This window comes from Charadrius vociferus, unplaced genomic scaffold, assembly GCF_000708025.1.
Source record: "Charadrius vociferus isolate BGI_N301 unplaced genomic scaffold, ASM70802v2 scaffold917, whole genome shotgun sequence".
NCBI lineage: Eukaryota > Metazoa > Chordata > Aves > Charadriiformes > Charadriidae > Charadrius > Charadrius vociferus.
Genome location: NW_009649175.1, coordinates 1,111,457 through 1,129,719, shown reverse-complemented (window position 1 = coordinate 1,129,719; position 18,263 = coordinate 1,111,457). Strand labels below are relative to the sequence as shown.

Sequence of the window (18,263 nt, the reverse complement as noted above, 5' to 3'; positions counted from 1 at the left end):
CTTTCCCTTCTACAACATGAATGGATCTCCCACACAATATCCCAAATTTGTCCAGCTGGGAGAGCTGCTTGGCTGGAGAGAGTCTGCCTCGGTTGGATAACCGGCCTCTCACCTGCCCAGCAGCTTCAACAATGGTCTGAGTTTAGTTGCTACGATTTTCATGTTTATAACAATTTTCCCAAATAGAGATTTCTTTGTTTGCATACTACTGAGCGCTTGCAAGCAAGGAGGCTGGCTGTTAAAAGCATTGTTTGGGACAGATACAGTTTTCCTCATAATTTAGGTGAGGGCTCAAGTTAGATTAGTTCCCTTTAAGAAGGCACTTAAATACATATTTTGCTAGAAGCGGCCTTGTGATAGAACTTATTGTTTTTTCTTCTTTGTTGCTGTGTAAAAGACTCACATAAACAAGAATGTCTACCAGCAAAATGAAACAGTAGCATAAAAATACAGCTGCACCAGAACTGTTATCAAACATTAAGAAAAGAAGCTGAAGTGGCAGATGGAGGGAACAGAGCAGAGAGAGAAAAGCTGTGCAGTTTCAGTGGTAGAACCTCAATACCCATTTCTGATGTCTCAGGTTAAAAAAAAATAAATACCTTTTCAGAAGAACATGTATTTTGTTTTTCTTTAAATTGGTGATCTGAAGTCTTCAGAGTGAAAGTGATGATTCCTTCATGCTTTTGATATTTTTATCAAGAGCAATCATAGTACACTAGTTCTTCATCTTTATAATGGGCAAATTATATATCACTTCCTGATCTTGCAGCTACTCCTGTGGATAACCTTGTTTCACTTGAAGGATCATCAGCAAACCTGCAATTGTACAAAACAAGAGCTTATTCCCTACTATTAAATTAATAGGCCATTCAAAAGCCTAACAGAATAAATAGCTCTATGATTTTCCCTAAACAGGTCCCAATATGGTGCTCAACATGTTTTGACATCTCACCGTGCACTGAATTGGTAACCATCTGCTTGGCATTTTTTGATGATAAGAGTAGGGGTTTCCCTTTATTTCCTTGGCCAAAATTGTCCTCCCTCATGGTGCTGTATAGTGCGCCACTATGGTGCGTATAGTGACCGTGTTCCAAAGACTGCTTGTCACTAACACCCTTCGGGCTTGCTCGGGGTCTAAGACACCAAGTGAATGTAAAAGTAAAAGATCAGGCATGCAGGTACACCAACCTTTTGCCAAGAACCTGGCACTCAGATTCTCATCCAAACTAACATCATGATATTTTAATGGGCAGAGAGATGCCAAATCCCCCCCCAACACCATCTGGCTGTGAACTTCTGTATTTAAGGCAGCATCACTCTTAAATGTCTTCATCTTTGGAGCAGCAAGATGCTCGTGACTGCTCCCAGGATGCTAACTTTCTGAGATTTACATATGGCTAGAAGGTAATAAAAAAGGCTTGTGCTATCACAATTCCAAGAGCTAAGCATGACCAAAAAAATCCTGGTTTTTGTCCTACTGTGGAAATCTCTTCAGCTCTGTTGTTTCCAAATTTTAATGCTAATCCATTCATGCAGACTGGTAGCAGTTTGCAACCAGGGCATCCAGAGTATGTGGACCCCAGAAATAAATCGTGTTCTTGAACAATTCTTTTGTTGAATGTTATGGCTGGCCTTTACCATAGCTAAACTAGATGCGTATGAAAACAAAAAATGAATTATCCCTTATCAGCTGTATTCCTTTCCTGGTTCCTAACGGACCAGTATTTAAAAGATCCTGTAATAAACCAAGCTTTTCCATTTTTTTTTCCTAGCCCTAACCCTGATCATAGTTGAGTTACCACTTTCTGCATCAAAATAAAGGGTTAAACTTGGCTGACTTGATTACAATCATAAATCCTTGCTAATAGTAGCTCTCATCATTGCTTAATAAGACCTAAATAATCCTGAGATCCTAGGCACATTTTTTGTCCACTTTCCTTTCCCAAACTATCACAAAATATCAAACTTGAATATAATAGTGATGCATGCTACAGGAGACAGAAATATTTGCACAATACATCTTTAGGAATAACAGTTATGGAAGAGGTAAGTAAATTCCTTTTCAGAGAAAGATATGAAGGCAAAGAGAAATAATCACCAGGAAAACAATTATATTGTCTTTCCTTCTGCAGTATTTTTAATTTCCTCCTTTGAATTTTTAGAAAAAGGTCACTCTGCAATCATTCTCCTAGGATAAGCAGAAAGGAAATGAAACTTTAAAGACCTAAGTGGCTGTTAGGTGTTTCTTCCATGGACTTCAACCAGAAGTTAGGTACAGAGCTACATCTGATAATACTCTTCAAGGTTGTTTTGACTGAAATATTAAAAAGCCTTTTCTGTTTATATTAGCAATATGCTAATAATAGTATTATATAAGTGCTAATGTTCACTGGGGGGGTTAATACGTTGTTTTTATTTTCTTTATATTTACAGAAGTAAAATCCACTAAAATAGTGTTTTAAATACACATGGTAGCCTTCCTATTAGATACATAGCCATCATCTATCTTTTTATTTATTTCTAAAATTGCAGACAGACACATGATGCTCTTCAGATCTAATCCCAGTTCGGAGGATTCCTCATTCCAGCACACACTGTTCAGTGACTACTCATGTTTTTCTCACCAAACTCTCCTAACATTACAGCCCTATGTTGAATTTCTCTGTAAGCCAAAACATAATCATGCTGAATTTCTGGTTTGACCAAAATGAAATGGTGACCGAATTGGGTCACTAACCATCCTTTTCATATTCACACCGAGCATTTAACCACATGAAAGCAAAGTGCTTTTTAAATCCTAATTGTCTACCACGATAATTTTTTAATGTTTATTCTAAAAGAAATACCTAATTACTTACTGGAGAAATAATTTATTAATTTTCAGATGCAGTAAAAAGCAAATGATCTTTTTCATATCTCAGCTTCAGGCTTCTTTCATGCCATCACAGGAACACCCCTGATTCCACAAAAATTATTTTATAGAAGCGATTTATTAAACCTCACGATCTGTCAAGACACATGAATATTGATGTCTTCACATTAACATCTCCTGGAGCTGCTGAAAACTAAATTTGTCATGATTTAAAACAGGAATTATATGTTGCAAAGCAACAAGTGACAGGGGCCTAATTAAAGCAAAACTGACGAAGTATCTGAGCAACTGAAATAAACATTTTGTTTTAAATGTAGCTCAAGAACTACTTGCGTGTTTTCACTGACATGGAAAGGAAGGCAATGTTGAACTCTGTTTTAGAAGACAAAACCTAGAATGGGACAGGTGCAGTTTATCATCTGGAAATTTCATATAACAAAATACTCAATTACTCTGGAACTTAGATAGAGTAATCATGTAAAAGATGGCCACATCAAATGATATTTTACCTAGATTCCAAAAGAAGATATGAACTGAGATACCTTTGTAGTGAAGATACCAAATTCTTTTGAGAGCACAATTAAAACTTATTATTAGAATATAATGCTACATTGGTCCTAGGATGAATGAATTCTAGATGTTCACAGGAGGACTTTTTCCTTGCCTTACATCAGAAATACACAGGAAAGACAGCCTTTAGTTTACTACAAGAATAATTTCCTTGCTTGTGGGATGGTCATCTGCGCTTCATTGCTACGTGTTGGAATTCTATTTAGAAACCTGGCATTCCCCACCCTCCTGTGGGCTGCAGAACATTGTGTATCCTGATTTGCGGTGGAAGATTTTCTGACTCAATCCAGTCCACGCACTATATTCAGAAACTGGAAATCTGACTGTCATCAAGGGAAAGCGCCCCAAAAGATTCATTCTGTCTTAATGTAAGTAGTAGGCTCTTAGTCGATCTCTGTCCCTGAGATCAGCCAGAAACAGAGATGTGCCAGACAGATGTCTCCCTATCCAATATTGATGAGTAGCAGAGCCATGCACACCCATAAATCTTTTGGGCTGACTTCCAGAAAGGTGGAAGAATGTGAATTAATTTAGGAGTTAGCTAGATGGCGTTGGAAGATACTCATATGTCACTATACCATTGTGATTTTGGGGAGAACAGGTCTAGTTATTGTTTGGAGTTTTCTGGAACAAACAGGGTTAGATTGATGTTGAAACTAGACCATATAACAAGATGGCAGGCAGCCATCTGGGGAGGGAAGCATCATTAAATCAGTTTTCCACTGGAGTGGAAAACATCCCCTTTTTTGAAACAGGGTTGTTTGTTAGTTTGTTTTGTTTTTTAAATAGGTCAGTTCAATGCCAGTTGCAAACTACAATTCAGTTGGGAAGAGCCTGCTCATATAAAATCCACACACTGAGGCAATTCCTCCAGCCCTCTCTGCTGTAGAAGTCATTGGGAGTATAAGGTGCTTTCCTGCAGCCCAGTTTTGGCTGACAGACGTAGCTACAACATATTACAGAGTTCCAAGATTTGTTATCTAAAACCAAAAAAAACTATTCAGTTTAGTAAAACAAATAGTGTCAGACTGAAGCATCAAAATTAAGTCTTGAAATAGATTAAACAAAAACATGTCTGTCAAAATTATGTAAGCTATTAAAAAAAAAAATTAACTTTTTACTAACTCTGGTGAAAATTATGTAAGCTATTAAAAAAAAAAAACTTTTTACTAACTCTGGTGTATCAAGATACAGGGGTAGACTTGGCTTCTTCATATAACTGAACTTGAAAGAAATTCTATCTCGTTTCTTTTGAAGATTTATTAAAAAAAAACCCAGTAAACAATAATCCGTGCACTGCATCCTGGTAGGCATGGTGGTGAGAATGATTAGGGTAGCAAAGAACAATAGCAGCACTTTGTTCAGAGTATAAATAAAAGCATCAGATGAGGCAATGACAGCTTTAATGTAGAAGGACTCTTCCAGGTAAGCCTAAAAGAAATTTAGATATGATTGCCTGTCTATTTTTTAATTTGGAATCACGATTTTGGTACTTTACAGATTTCAGATGTTCTTGCTCTGAGTGGGTGTGTTCATTCCTGTCTTGAAGAACTCAGCAATGACAGCCTACATGTTACTTTATTTAATTCTTCTAGAATTAGTTCTATACTGTTTGCTTGGAGGCCAAGAAATATTTTACAGTGACTATTGCAGGATTCTGATTTTTAAACAGCTTTTCCATGTTAAGAATTGTGATGAATAAGTGATTAAGACATAACACTGACAAACGGTGAAGTAACTTAATGTTCGGGTAGGGACTGAATGACAATTTCTGGCTGCTCTGGAGGTTCCTGCATGGTCAAATCACTATTTTGGAGCACTGTTCACCATTCCTGACGTGCTATTGGCCTGGCTCACATTGTTTTCTTACACTTTTAAATTACCTTTGCTACCTGGAATGAAAAGGCTACAAAACCAGTATATTCTTCCTCAAACAGAAAAAAAACATGGTAGGAGGTTGTTGCAATGATGAAATGTTCATGGTCCGCCAAGGAATTTCATTTAGCCATTTAGAGCCAAAGGCTGGATACTAAAATACAAGTCTTGAAAGAGGAACGGAAACTCCATGCAAAAGAGTTTCTGTGGAATAAACATTTCCTGCAAAAAAAGAGTCTTAAGGCTACTTTTCCTTTTTTCCTGTGTTTTTAAAGTACTGCAGATGGACTTGAAGTTTCAAAACTCACTTTTTAATAAAAGGTGCTGTTTTGCCACTGTTTCAAATTTCTCTATAATGGAATAAATTATATAAGTACTAAGGGTAGACTACTTTCTACTTTCTGCTCTTCCCATCACTCAGCTATCCAGTTTTCCTAAGAGCAATGAGTCTTATGCATTGATTCTCTGAAATTTTGAAATGGATCAGATGCAGCATTTATGAATTGTGCCAGTGGATGAAAACAGCTAATACCAGTTACTTTCTTGAAAACAAAGAGAGAGGTGCAGACTTGTTGCGGCATAGTCCATATTACAATTCTTAAACCTTTTAAACATGAAGCAGAAAGTGGTCAGCTTTTCATATCAATTATCAGAAAAAGCCTAATAGCCAACCTCAAAATGACAAAAAAAAAAAAAATCAATGCTAAGTAATTGTTATTTACTACCAACCTTTCTAAAGCAGAACACCAGCTTAAAATCTTCCAGAAGACAGCCGTAAAAGCAGCAGAGGAGGCTGCGTTATGCATCTACTCAATCCACCATGAACAGATATTAGGAAATAAAGATTTTATGGTTTAGAATACAGGATGCTAGAATAAAAGAGTATTTGCACACAGGCTGCATAGTTTGTTGCACCTCTGTCCTCTCCATATTCTCCTAGGTTTCATTCTGATGCCTTTCAGTAGCCCAACATCAAAAGGTGATCTAACGTCTAGTTTCCATGAATAAGAATAGCTATTTCTCTCTCAAAAAGGGCTCTTTAAATACTACTGTCTCTCTATTTTGCCAAGCTGGGACTCTTCAGCATCAAACTGAGGCAGAGGCACAGACAGGCAATGCTGGCAGTGGTATTCAACAGCAGTGTAGAGTCTGCTAAAAGATGACCATTCTAAAGCCAGTTTTCCCACCCTGTATGTAGCCTCTTGGGGCAAAAATGCGATCTAGACATTCAAAAAGATCCAATCAACAGCCTGATACAAGGTATTTATAAATGATGAAAGTGCAGGAACAAGTGTGTGTCACCACCCTGTTGTCAACTGCCCAGCTCTGGTATGAGCAGGACACACAACTCCCACAGCACCAATTGGGAGTACCAACACATCATAAAATGGCAACTGCTAAATAACATTTTTCTTTTCATCCCTATCAAGTCTTTCGTAAGGGGCTATTTCTCCCCAGGCTGCATATAAATTTTACGTTGTTAGTAGATTGATGCTGTCTCGCTTCATCTGCACGGTGCTTCATGCCAAAACCACAAGACTGCAGGACTTCAGTCGTAAAGAAAAAAATAATCAATAAGCCTGGGCAGCTTGTGACGCTTAGTGACATATTTTCACTGCCTGTATGGCTATATTTTAATTTAAACAAAAATAGTTAACAGCGCACTTGCATGCAAAAAGAAGTCATCTGCTTCTTATCTAATGTGTAATTCAATAATTCCTATAATTGATCTTCATTGACAGTTTATGCAAGCTCACTCACCCACACTGCACATATTGTGCTTCCTGACATAATTCCCAACATAGACTATGATATTTCAACAGAGGAAGCTTGTTAAATCAGGTCAAACAAAATAAAGAATCAGAATCTGCTGCAAGTTCTTGCAGCTGTCTGTCTTTTCACCTTCTTGCTCCCCCTCCCCCCCCCAAAAAAAGGCTCCCAACTATTCATATTTTTGTAATGGACTAAAAATACAAAAAAAACAGTTTTGTTAAGTGTTGATAGGCTTCAAAAGAAAAATACATCATCATTTTTTCCCTAGATGCCAGACTATTACTGTTGATCAGACATAACTACCAGTCTTTATTGTTTTATGGTTTTATTTTCCCTGGAAGTGCCATATATATTCTAATGATCTGCTGAATTAAAGGAATTCTAAATCGGTTCCCTATTGATGAGACGCTATTTCTGAGAAAGGCCAATAAAGGACATTTTCTCTCATCTGAAAGAGTGATACGTAATTTCAGAGAAACACAAACAATAGATGTGTTTTCCATTTACAATAATTGCAAATAAAGAGGAACGTAATGTTTCTGTTTTATAAAAACAATCACTTGCCTAGCCAGCATTCTCCAACTATTTCAAATTACTCTTACTCTCCAAAGAAATGAGATATAGGAAGAGTTTAACAGGCTAACAACTACTAGATACAATTAATGGTACCAGAAAGCCAGACAAAGTTAAATAGAAGCGTGCTAAAGTACTAGACACAAAAGGCTCGTAGATCATTTCCAGAGCGTATGCTAGCACAGGGGAACCCCTGATTTAATTTTCTATAAATACAAGGAAAACTCCAGCTTTTTAAACAAAGCATTATTTGAAGGTTAGAGTGAGGCACTTTTCCAAAGATGTAGATTCCTTTATTAATGATTCTCTTTCCAACTGTAAGACCTAATTCTGTAGCAGTTGAACAAATGATTCCCATAAATAACCTCCTTCACCCACAAGCCTTTTCCCCCATCAGCTCTCAGCAGGCTTTTAGACTAACTATTGACTGTGCTGCTGAATGATTTTCCCATTTCTGATGGCTATAGCACTTCAGGTTAGTTATGCTACACCCTATTGGCTACACCTTATTGAGCTAGTAAGTCATCAGGAGAAAAAGGGAAGCAACCAAGGGTGACGTGCAGACGCCATAAAAAGCACAGTAGCCCGCTCTTACCTTTCACACCCACAGCAAGTTCCTAGGGAGGCTTCTGCACAGCAGAGGGATGTTGATGTGCTCCAAAGAGTAAGACAATATTTCATGAGCTCCACAGAAGTATCATTTTACGTGGAAGCATCTTCTTTTTCCCACAGAGTAACTTCTGAAACACTAAACAAACAAAAACACTTGAAAGGCAAACCTATAAATACTTTCATTTATTTGTACATAGGTTACTCTTTTGAGTTAATAAATGAAGTAAAACTGACACAGCGTGTATCTTACCTGTCACTGATGCCAAATAGCACAAAACTGACCCAGAGAGTAGCAAGGATTACGAGCTCTGGGCCAGACTGTGTGGCACAGGCAAGCCATACAGCCTCTTTTGGGAGGATATTCAATAATGCTTTGGAAGGTAGTTACTTCCCTCCCTTTTGGCCTTTGCTGAAATTTCTTCACTTATACGTAAATTTGGGGAAGCAATATTCATCTATCTATGCAATGTCTTTGAATCAAAACAGGGAGGGAAAAATATAAAAATGAATGAAATTTTTCACATAAGGCTACATCTGACACTAAACTAAAGGAGAATGATTAAAATAGGCAAAAAAATATATTCATATAATCTAAGATGTTCTTTTAATAGTAAAGTGTTTCTGAAAGAAACCAGATACCCAAATACACGGGAGATAATGCAAGCTAGCCCACAGCACTGAAATAATGCACGTAAAAAGACATTTGATGACTCTTCTCTTCCTGCCCAACAAGGCTGATTTCATGTCATTTCATGATTTCAAGATCTTGTCAGGCAAAGGTCTGAAAGCTTTATAAAACAACCTGATCTCCAAGAGAGAGGAGAATCACAATCCAAAGCACAACAGGTATGAAAGGGCAATCAGCCAAACTGAGCTCTGCCGGAGAGCCTGGATTGCTGTAGAGTCATAGTCTCTGCATCTAAGATGAAAAGCCATCAAGTAAGCAAAATATGCACACGATCTCTCTATCCTTTTACAACAGCTTGTCAAAGGATTCATCAATCCCAATGAATAATATTTGGCTTCATGTTTGTCACATCTCTCACTTGTCACGTTGCAGGTCACGCTGCTTTCATACCCCCCATGGGAGAAGTTGACTGTGAACTCAGACTCAAGCTGCACTAAATGTTCATAAATGTCATTTCCGATGAGACTGAGCTTGCCTAGCCTCGGCAGGCATGGAATGCTCTAAAGCAAAATTTAAAATGGGAAACAAGAATAGAAGATACTTAATTAAGGTAATGTTCATGTCTGAATTTCACCCCCATATAGATCATGTGTGGGTGAATATTATATTGAAGCAGTTAACTGAATGCTGAGAATGTTAATGACAAATACGGTCTATGCACTTCCTAAAGCACCTAGAAGTATGCAAAGCAATAATATGGGAAAGGCAAGACAGAAAGACAACGGAAACTTTTAATCTTAAGGTTTAGTTTTAGGTTATATATTGAATGAAGGTTTGGCTTTTCCATAGAACACCCACATCCATGCAGCAAAGCAAAGATTCTGATGAATGTGATACCCAGAGTGTCACAACTTTCTCCATGGTTGTTTTTCTCATATAATGTAGTTAGTTAATTAGATCTCCTCTGATCAATCACTGAATTACCGCTTCAAAAGGCATTATGATATGATAAGAGTGCCTCGCAGCAGTTAAACGCTTCGATTTTTCTGTCCTAACACATTTACAGCGAGTGTGAACTAGGTCCTCCCAGTAGGAATAAAGAAATACTTTTTCTTTTTTAAATTACAAGCACAGTTTATCTCACAATTTAAAAACTGACCAGTAAAATTACTGTCATATGGATTCATTCTCTCCCCTTCTCCTTTCTGGTATTTAAGACTAATCCCTTTCATGTTTTCCATGTGTTCTTATGTTGTGACCTCAAGCTCTTTGGAGCTGTGACCTCTCTTGCTCATGTTCTGTTCAGCTCTTTTAATACCATCACCGTTACACATCTGTGACTTGAGCTGTGTTATAGTGTCTCCTTCCTTGCTTCTTGACAGTCTGTCTCAAAACCCAAAGTAGTGTAGTCACTACAGGAAGGTACTACCAGGAACTCTCTTGTTTTCCTCTTGTGACTTGGCTCTTAAAGAAATCGTGGCCTAAGGGTTAAGATTATAAGTCACAACTTCAACATGAGATTTGTGTTTGACCTGGCATTGGGGACTGTTGGCTAGTTACTGCCTTGGCTTCTCTTCATCCTTCTGTGAAAGGGGAACAGTAGTTACACAACAGTGTTACACCAAGATTTGCCTCATTATAGTTTCTATGAAGAGCTTTGGATTCCTTGGAAAGAAGACAGTATTGGAAGACATGATATGTAGTTTTTGGAAAAGTCTGGTTTTGCTGCCTCTCCACAAGCAGATGACATTGCTTGTGTGATATTCAGGGATCTTTGCATAGTGCTGTACAGAGAAGTTCTTATGCTAGCAGTAAAGCAAACAAAAAGAGGTTTCGAAGTCATGCTTCTGTTAGTGATATAAGTCCCCAAATGGGGAGAAAAGATGCATTTTTTTTGAGCAATATAGATGATGGAAAATAATTTACTTTTTAATCCTAAAGAAGGACATTTGCCAGATGAAAGAGAGCTGAACTGTACTACAGGAAGTACTGCAGTTGCCTTCCCAGCAGAATAGTGCAGTCTGCAGGTAATTAAACAACAGAAACCAATACCCATAATTCAACATTATGTCTTAGCTATTATTTGGCAATTCTTTTTCTCTTGAAAACTCTTCTACATAAATATGAGCTTAAAGTGGAAATTACTCTTAACAAGTTTTATTTCATTGTGAATTGTTCTCATACAGCAATACGCAACCACATTTGTTAAAAAACCAAATCTCTTACTGCCAGCCAAAGCTGACCCACACTCTTACAAAGACTGCTATTTTGAATTTGAATGTGCTACCTGTTACGTGGGCAGCAGGCCCCAGAGAGATAATACACCAGTCTGGCAACTCTCCATTCTGTGAAGCGAAAAGGTGATGACAAACCGAAGGGGATTTAGAAACCAGCAACTAGAAAGAGAAGACACAGGATTTTCATTTTTCTGGAGAGACTAAGACCTGGGTATTTTTATAGCAATGTTGATTACAACTCCCAAATTAAACCCCACTACTCAGACAAGGAAATAAATTATCATCTGGAAGCTCTTTTCCTAGTACTTGCAGCGTTCCCCATGGCCAGGCCAGCAGAGGAAAGAGAGATCTCCAGGTGCCCTCCAGAGCCAAGAGATGCCAAAAAGATCAGCCATTTAACTTCAGGCTTAAGATGAGCACGTATAAGGTAACAACATTCTTTTTAGTAACTGAACTGTTTAAAAGAAACAGAAGTAAAGAAACCACTCTTAGAAAGCATGAAAAAGGAGAAGGATGCTGGGGAACAGCACTGACTAACTCATGCTAATGCAGGACCCGTCAACCATGTAGAATAAGCTTCAGCTAACCAGGAGCAACTTAATTACTTCTGCTCAATGGTTTTCCGCCTACATGTTTACTGTAGTTCATGCTCTTGAAAAGTGCTGAAGAAACAGCTCTGGGGATGAAAGGCTGCTCCTCTCATAGGTAATGGGTGGTTTTGAAAGCTTCTGTGCTGCACATATCCAGGATGTCTCCATCTGGGCAGGATTGTCTGGCTCCTAATGATGTGACAGTTCAGGCTCTGTGATTTTTTTTTCAGTGCTTGGGATTAGTAAATAAGGGGATCCCTTCACAATAGTTGAAAGGGTAGGTTTTGTTTGGACAAAATACCCCAAACCAAAAACCCCTCAAGGATGCCCATTCCTTTATCCTAAGGCAAGAAACTAGCAGTAGATGGGAAGGAAACCCTGTTACACACACAGCCTCTCTGAAATGTTTAAATGATTGAACAGGAGCAAAAGGTTCTTGTACCAGATTATCAATCTCTCGCAGTGTCCAGTCCCCCATAAATCTTGGTCTCAAAGACAAAAGGACACATCCTTGCTGCTGCAGCCACATGCAGCATTGACCACAGCACAGCCAAGGCAAAGTTTTTGGAGCCCTGCAAATGGAACACAGAAATGTTCTCCAAATCCAGCAAGGTTAGCACAGGGGTCACCTAAACATGGGCAGGAACAAGCTCATCTTCTGTTGTGCATATCTACTGGTCACACATTCTCTAATGGCAGACAACAACTGACCAGATCCTGCATGGATGCATAGGTGCTGATATTTGCATCAAACAGTTATTAGGCCCTAAGGATTAGTAATTACACAAATAAATATATAGCTAATTAAAAGACACTTATACTGTACTTTTTACTTTCAAACTTCTTGTTCCCAAGAAGTGAATCAGGCCTCTCTTTGGATAATTTATAGAATACCAGTTTCCATAACAACATAATTGCTCAATGAAGCAAAAACACCTGGCAGAGTTGCCATTATCATGAAATAATTGACCACAACAGTGAGTGAAGGAGGCTGCATTAAAACCAAGATTGCTTCATGTCAACACGTTCAATTACAATCCAATAATGCTAGATCAAAGACCATCATTCCCAACATGAGTCATTACAAATCGCAGCATATCCATAAGAAGCAGAGCAAGATGAGAGTGAACAAATATTTTTCCCCACAACAAAGCACAAAGTCACGTCTAATCATTTAATGTTTGCAGAACTCCATGGCCAACACCATGACAGGTAATTTTAGGACATAATGGTTCCCTATAAAGAAATACGAGCAAGAACATCTCACTCGGTTTGTGTCTTCATATGAGCAAAAGCACAGGCTACTTTTTCTTTTTTAATAGGAGTGTTTGCTCCACAAAGACTTGTCAAACATTGTCATGTTGTAAGATGCAAGAGGGAGTAACTCACACCCACTGCTGAAAACACCTACTTCATTAAAAAAAAAGAGGCCTAGTCTAGATGTAGATCTATATCTACCCATGGAGCCATTATATCTTTACTCCTTCTGTGGACTGCAGAAGCAGAGACCCTAGGGCCAGGTTTGCGTGGAAGTGCTCAGACTTAACACCTCTCAAGTGGGCGTGCAGTGCCCACCCTGCATGGCCCCATCCCAGGTCTGCTCTGGACCCTAGTGTCCTCACCATGTCCCCAGGACAATTTTTGTTTCTTTGCAGTTTCTGCAGCTGAGAAAGCCTGAAGCAATGAGAAGCAGTGCCGCAGCCACTTTGAATAGAATATGTCTGTAACACAATGCTGAAGGCACATGGTAGCAATCCCTGCAGCTGATGGAAGAGGATGTGAGGACAGGAGCCCTCCTGGGATAAGTGTTGGAAGATTGTCCCAGTAGAGGGAGCCAGCTTGGACCCTGTCTGTGTCTGTAGTCTACCTGGAGCACGCTAAGTCGAGAAGAAGCCCTAGGTGCAAAGCAGCATATATGTCACATGGTTGGTCAGGGCCAGGTGTAAAAAAAAGGCACATTGCCAGTCTGGTACCCCAAACAAATCAAGCCGGCCTGAAATACTGGCCACACAACTCCACTAGCTCCAGAGTAATTCTGCTTATTCCAAGCACTGTCAACTTTGTTCTGGAGAGACCGTTATGGCATGCTTCCAAACTTCACACCTCAAAGTGACTAAAAGCTGCAGTACAAAGTATTTACATCTCTAACTTATAGATTTCTCAGCACGATACTCATATGTGCCATATGACAAGTCAAAACTATTACCCTATGCTTTTCCCTTTGCATGCCTTGTTCCTTACACGCAGGCAGTAGGGTGAGCATAGTATGTTGTCGGCTCTGTCCTTAGGCAGTCCTGAGTCAGCCAGGACATGCTTTATACCCTTAGCAGTCAAGGAATTTTTCCCCTGACTTCGATGTTATGAGTCACCTTGGTGGATGAGTGCTTTTTGTGCTCCAACTGACGTAATATTGATAAACCTGGGAGACAACAAACTTGCCAGGAACTCTGTGGGGATCTTAAGCCTTGGGAAGAATCAGGACGGTCTTTTATTTTACTAGATGTTGCTTGGCTAACACTCCTAACAGCTTTCTTTTCCCTTCTGTTTAACCAGAAATTTCTGTTTTCTTCTCCCTTACCAAGCTCTGCAAATACACTTTCCCATCATGTATTTCTTCTACCCAGCACCAGGGAAAACCTGGGCACACACATACCGGATAGCTTTGGACATTACAGAAGCAAAGAGAAAAAAGGCTACACAAGTCTTATCTCTGGCTTTGCAGTTCTAGCCTGCTTCAAAAGCAAGGCACGTATTTTCTTTAATTATTCATCTGGGTGACTGCGAACTCTGAGCAAACTCTCTTAGGCTGCCTGCACCTCTTGCTGCCCATCTTGCAGCAGCAGGAGGCTGTGGTGCACTGAAATACCTCAGCCTGGAGGTACACAAACAACCAGAACAACTAAAACATTTGTCGGAAATAAAGCAAAGAGAAGAATAAAGTAATTAATCATTCAAAAAGATGAGAGAGAGCGAGAGAGCATGGCAAAAGAAACCTGATAGCTTGTGCCACCTCCCCTGGAAGACTGTCAGCCCACTGACAGTAAGATTAAGGATGCTGATGGGAATTCCTCTCTCACCACAGTCCACTTTAAAAGCACAGGACAATAATCTACTTTTACAGGTCTGGCTGTGGCTTTCCCACAATGTGTCTTTTTCTCCCCTTATTCTAAATAAAAAGGGATGATCCCTTGCAGGGCTTGTTTTCTAAGTGCTGCCCTCGCAGCTGAGGTGAAAGTATTGATTGAAGCACTTGAACATTTATTGCATTTGCGGCTTTTCTGATGTGTGAAAAATGTTTTGTCCTGCTTAACTCATACAGTCCTACATACTCCCATATTTCTTGGTGTAACCACCAAAGATTCAGACCCTCCAACCACGCTTCTTTCGCGAAGAGACAAACTGATAAAATCACTGGAAGGCAGAATACGAATTTCAAAGCATTGGTTTTAAGGATGTACTTGACATTGGGCTTGAAGAGCCTGCACAGCTTAGAGTTCACCTCTCCTTGACCCTCTGGGGAGGACAATACACATCGCTATATCCATAGCTTAAGCTGGATTGCCTGTTTCAGTAACTTGCTCCTTCAGGAACCTGTTTAGCAGAGTGAATTGCGCTGGCAGATTGCCATGAATGGCTCCTTGAGTGAAGTTCTCCAGCCATCCCCGTGACTTATTTACTGAATTGGGTAATGGTGGGATGAGGAAAAGCACAAAGGGGAAATTACTTAGCAACAAAGTCAGGGATGTCCTTTTTCCTTATGCAGGATAGAACTTTTTGCTACTTGCTTTTCTCATACAGCCCTGTAAGTTTTTTCACCTGAACAAGAAAAGAATAATTGCTCCTCTTACAGGCAATCTTACACCACTCTCTAATATCAATGCCTTATTTTCACCCTAGTTTCCTAATACCACAGAGAAGGCCTTCATATGTCCTGGATAAGGTGACATTTTTGTGTTATATGATGACATCATTTTCATCAGTCACTTCCACTCAGTTCTCAGTGTGCTTAAATCAGACTGGCCTTTTTGCATTTTCAGAAAGAATTATCCCTGTGGTGATTTCCATGCTGAAAGATAATTTGTACTGTACACACAGGAACCTTCTGTACTGTAAGAGCATCAGCTCCTGAAATGCTTGATCTAAATCTCCACAAGAACTACCCACTATTTGCAGTTCTTAGTACCTGAGTAGTGACGTCTCACATCAGGCTTGAGCAGTGCAATTAAAAAACCCAACCAACCAAACTTGTTTTTGACTCATTTCCCTTAACTCATTCTTAATTTTTCTAGGCTGAGGTTCTCCAAAGGACATGACCAAGCCTAACTAGGAGAAGAGCAGAAATGGAAGTGGGTGTCCACCTATGGATAGCAACTGTTGTAGCTCTCAACTGAAATACATTTTAGGATCCTAATGGATAATGCCACCATATAACTCTAAAGAAACTGTACTGTTGTATTCTTAACAGTTTTTCATGGATATTTGATTGGGATAGCACATACAACATGAAATATTAGTAAAGTAACATACAAAGGAGTTTTAAACAACAGTAACCTAATATATTTCTAAAAAGTCAAATCAATAATTAAATTCACAGGACAATGATTTTTTTTTTTTTAATGGAAGTTATTCATGCTGTGAACAAAGCTTTAATTCAAGGTTACTCTGGATAACACTGTTATGTTTTGCAGTCAATAAGCCCCAAACGAGCATTAAGCTTGTATAAATGCCTGACCGAGATAGTGGCATATCTGCAATACATAACACTGATTTAGACGTGCTTTTTCTCTCCATCCAGGCAATAGCTTTTTTACCCCTCTCTATCCTAACAGCTGCAGCTATGGGTTTTGTTTCAGGCTTTGTTTGGGGGATTAAAACCATCTCAGTATAATCTCTTTTTGTTTTATACACTGAAAGAAGCATTAGAGATGAAAATTAATGCCACAATGGATTTCATTAATCACACCAGAAGGCTTGGTTTGCTGTAGTAGGCACTTCCAGCAAAAGATGCTCACAATCAATTTAAATATTAAACACCTTCCTCTGTTTAAATAGTGATGATCAAATCTGTGAAAGCATGGTTCCCGCGTTGGGGCAGGGAGATTCTTTTAAAAGGGCCAATACTGTTCAAATCATCTCGCCTTCTGGTGAGTCCCGCTTTCCAGAAAAGTAAGCATCAGTTGATTGCAAGGACAAAAGGTCTAGCAAAATCAGTGCCTGGGGGAATTGCTATGAGATAAAGAAGGCCATCACCTCTGGGTCACCAGCGCAAAAGTAATCACAGTCATAACACCCAACAGTTACCATTGTGGGACAGGTTCTAGCAGGCAGCATGGCAAGAGGTAACAGGTCTCTGCCTGGTCTTTGGAGAGCAAGTGCTCACATTACAAAAAGCACCACTAACATTAACTGATGCTGCCAGGAGAAGGGCCAAGTATTGACCAGGCCTGTGAGCTGGGCTGTTGGGGCGTATGCCACACAAAAGGCAAAGTCCCAGTGGCAGGTGGCCAGAGGGAAGTTTGCATTCCCACAATTCATGCTCTAACCGTTACGAATAATCAGCAGCTCTCCAGAGCCCTGGGTCTAATGTGAGGCAGGAGCCAACCCCACTAGAAAACTGCATCAGCCATCAACTGTCGCAGCCAAACCCATCCTTGGACTGATGTGTTGGGCCAGTTGCATACAGATGAACATGGTCTAAGTAAATCTGCTGTAGAAGGAAGGAAAGCAAGCCTCATGGAAGTAACATCTACAGAGAAAAGCTGTAAAATTCATCATTTCTTTCTGCAGAATCTGGAAGTCAAAAGCAAAGGTTTCTGTAAAAATACTTTTGTTCAATCACTATTAAAGCCTCACTTGAAATTAAAGCATAATCAGAAATTGAGGAAAGGCAGTCTTAGCAAATATGACAACATACAGTTTTACCGCGCCTTTCTCTGCCTCAGCCTCCCTCCTGAGGCAAGAAAGAAAGTGATGCCTGGATCAAAGGGGAAAGAAAGCCCACAAAACCAAAACTGAAAAACCAACAGGTCCTGCCTCCAGCAAAGTCTCCTCCCAGAGAGAAAAGTGCTATAAGCAGAATTGACTACAACTCCCAATGTTCACTGAGGCTGCTCAAATATTATCCAGGAACATCCTAAACAATCTGAAATTGAAAGCAAGCCCTGGTGGTTGTTGGAAGCTGTAGTCAGCTCTCCGGGGGTGAACTACTGAATAGAAAGATCCTGAGAGCCGCTCTCGTAACCAAAAGAGCCCTGCTAGGGATCTGGAGGAGCAGGCAGTGAGCAGGAAGAAAGCGCTGTGCCCCTTTGGGGGTGCCAAGCTCCCTCCTTGGGCTTTTCAGGACACCCCACAGTTTCGGGGGAATTTTTGGCCTGGGCCTGCAGCAGAAACAGTGAGACCCGATGGCAGCAGGCGGTTCTAGCAGGATCCGCGCCCAGTTAAGAAGCACGAACCTACACACTCAAGCACGCAGCGTCCCCCCGCCCTGCGCCCCGAGCGGCCCCGTCCCTCCGCCGAGGAGAGCGCTGCGCGGG

General features: G+C 39.9%; 1 protein-coding gene across 1 annotated transcript in view; it reads left to right on the top strand.

Moving 5' to 3' along the window:
- Positions 1 to 1,067: 1,067 nt before the first annotated feature.
- The window catches only part of CCDC64 (coiled-coil domain containing 64), a 66,931-nt gene continuing 49,735 nt past the window's right edge, over positions 1,068 to 18,263 (top strand). Inside the window, exon 1 of the mRNA XM_009888623.1 lies at positions 1,068 to 1,178. Within this exon, the coding sequence (XP_009886925.1) occupies positions 1,068 to 1,178 (111 nt within the window). The remainder of the gene's footprint in view (positions 1,179 to 18,263) is intronic.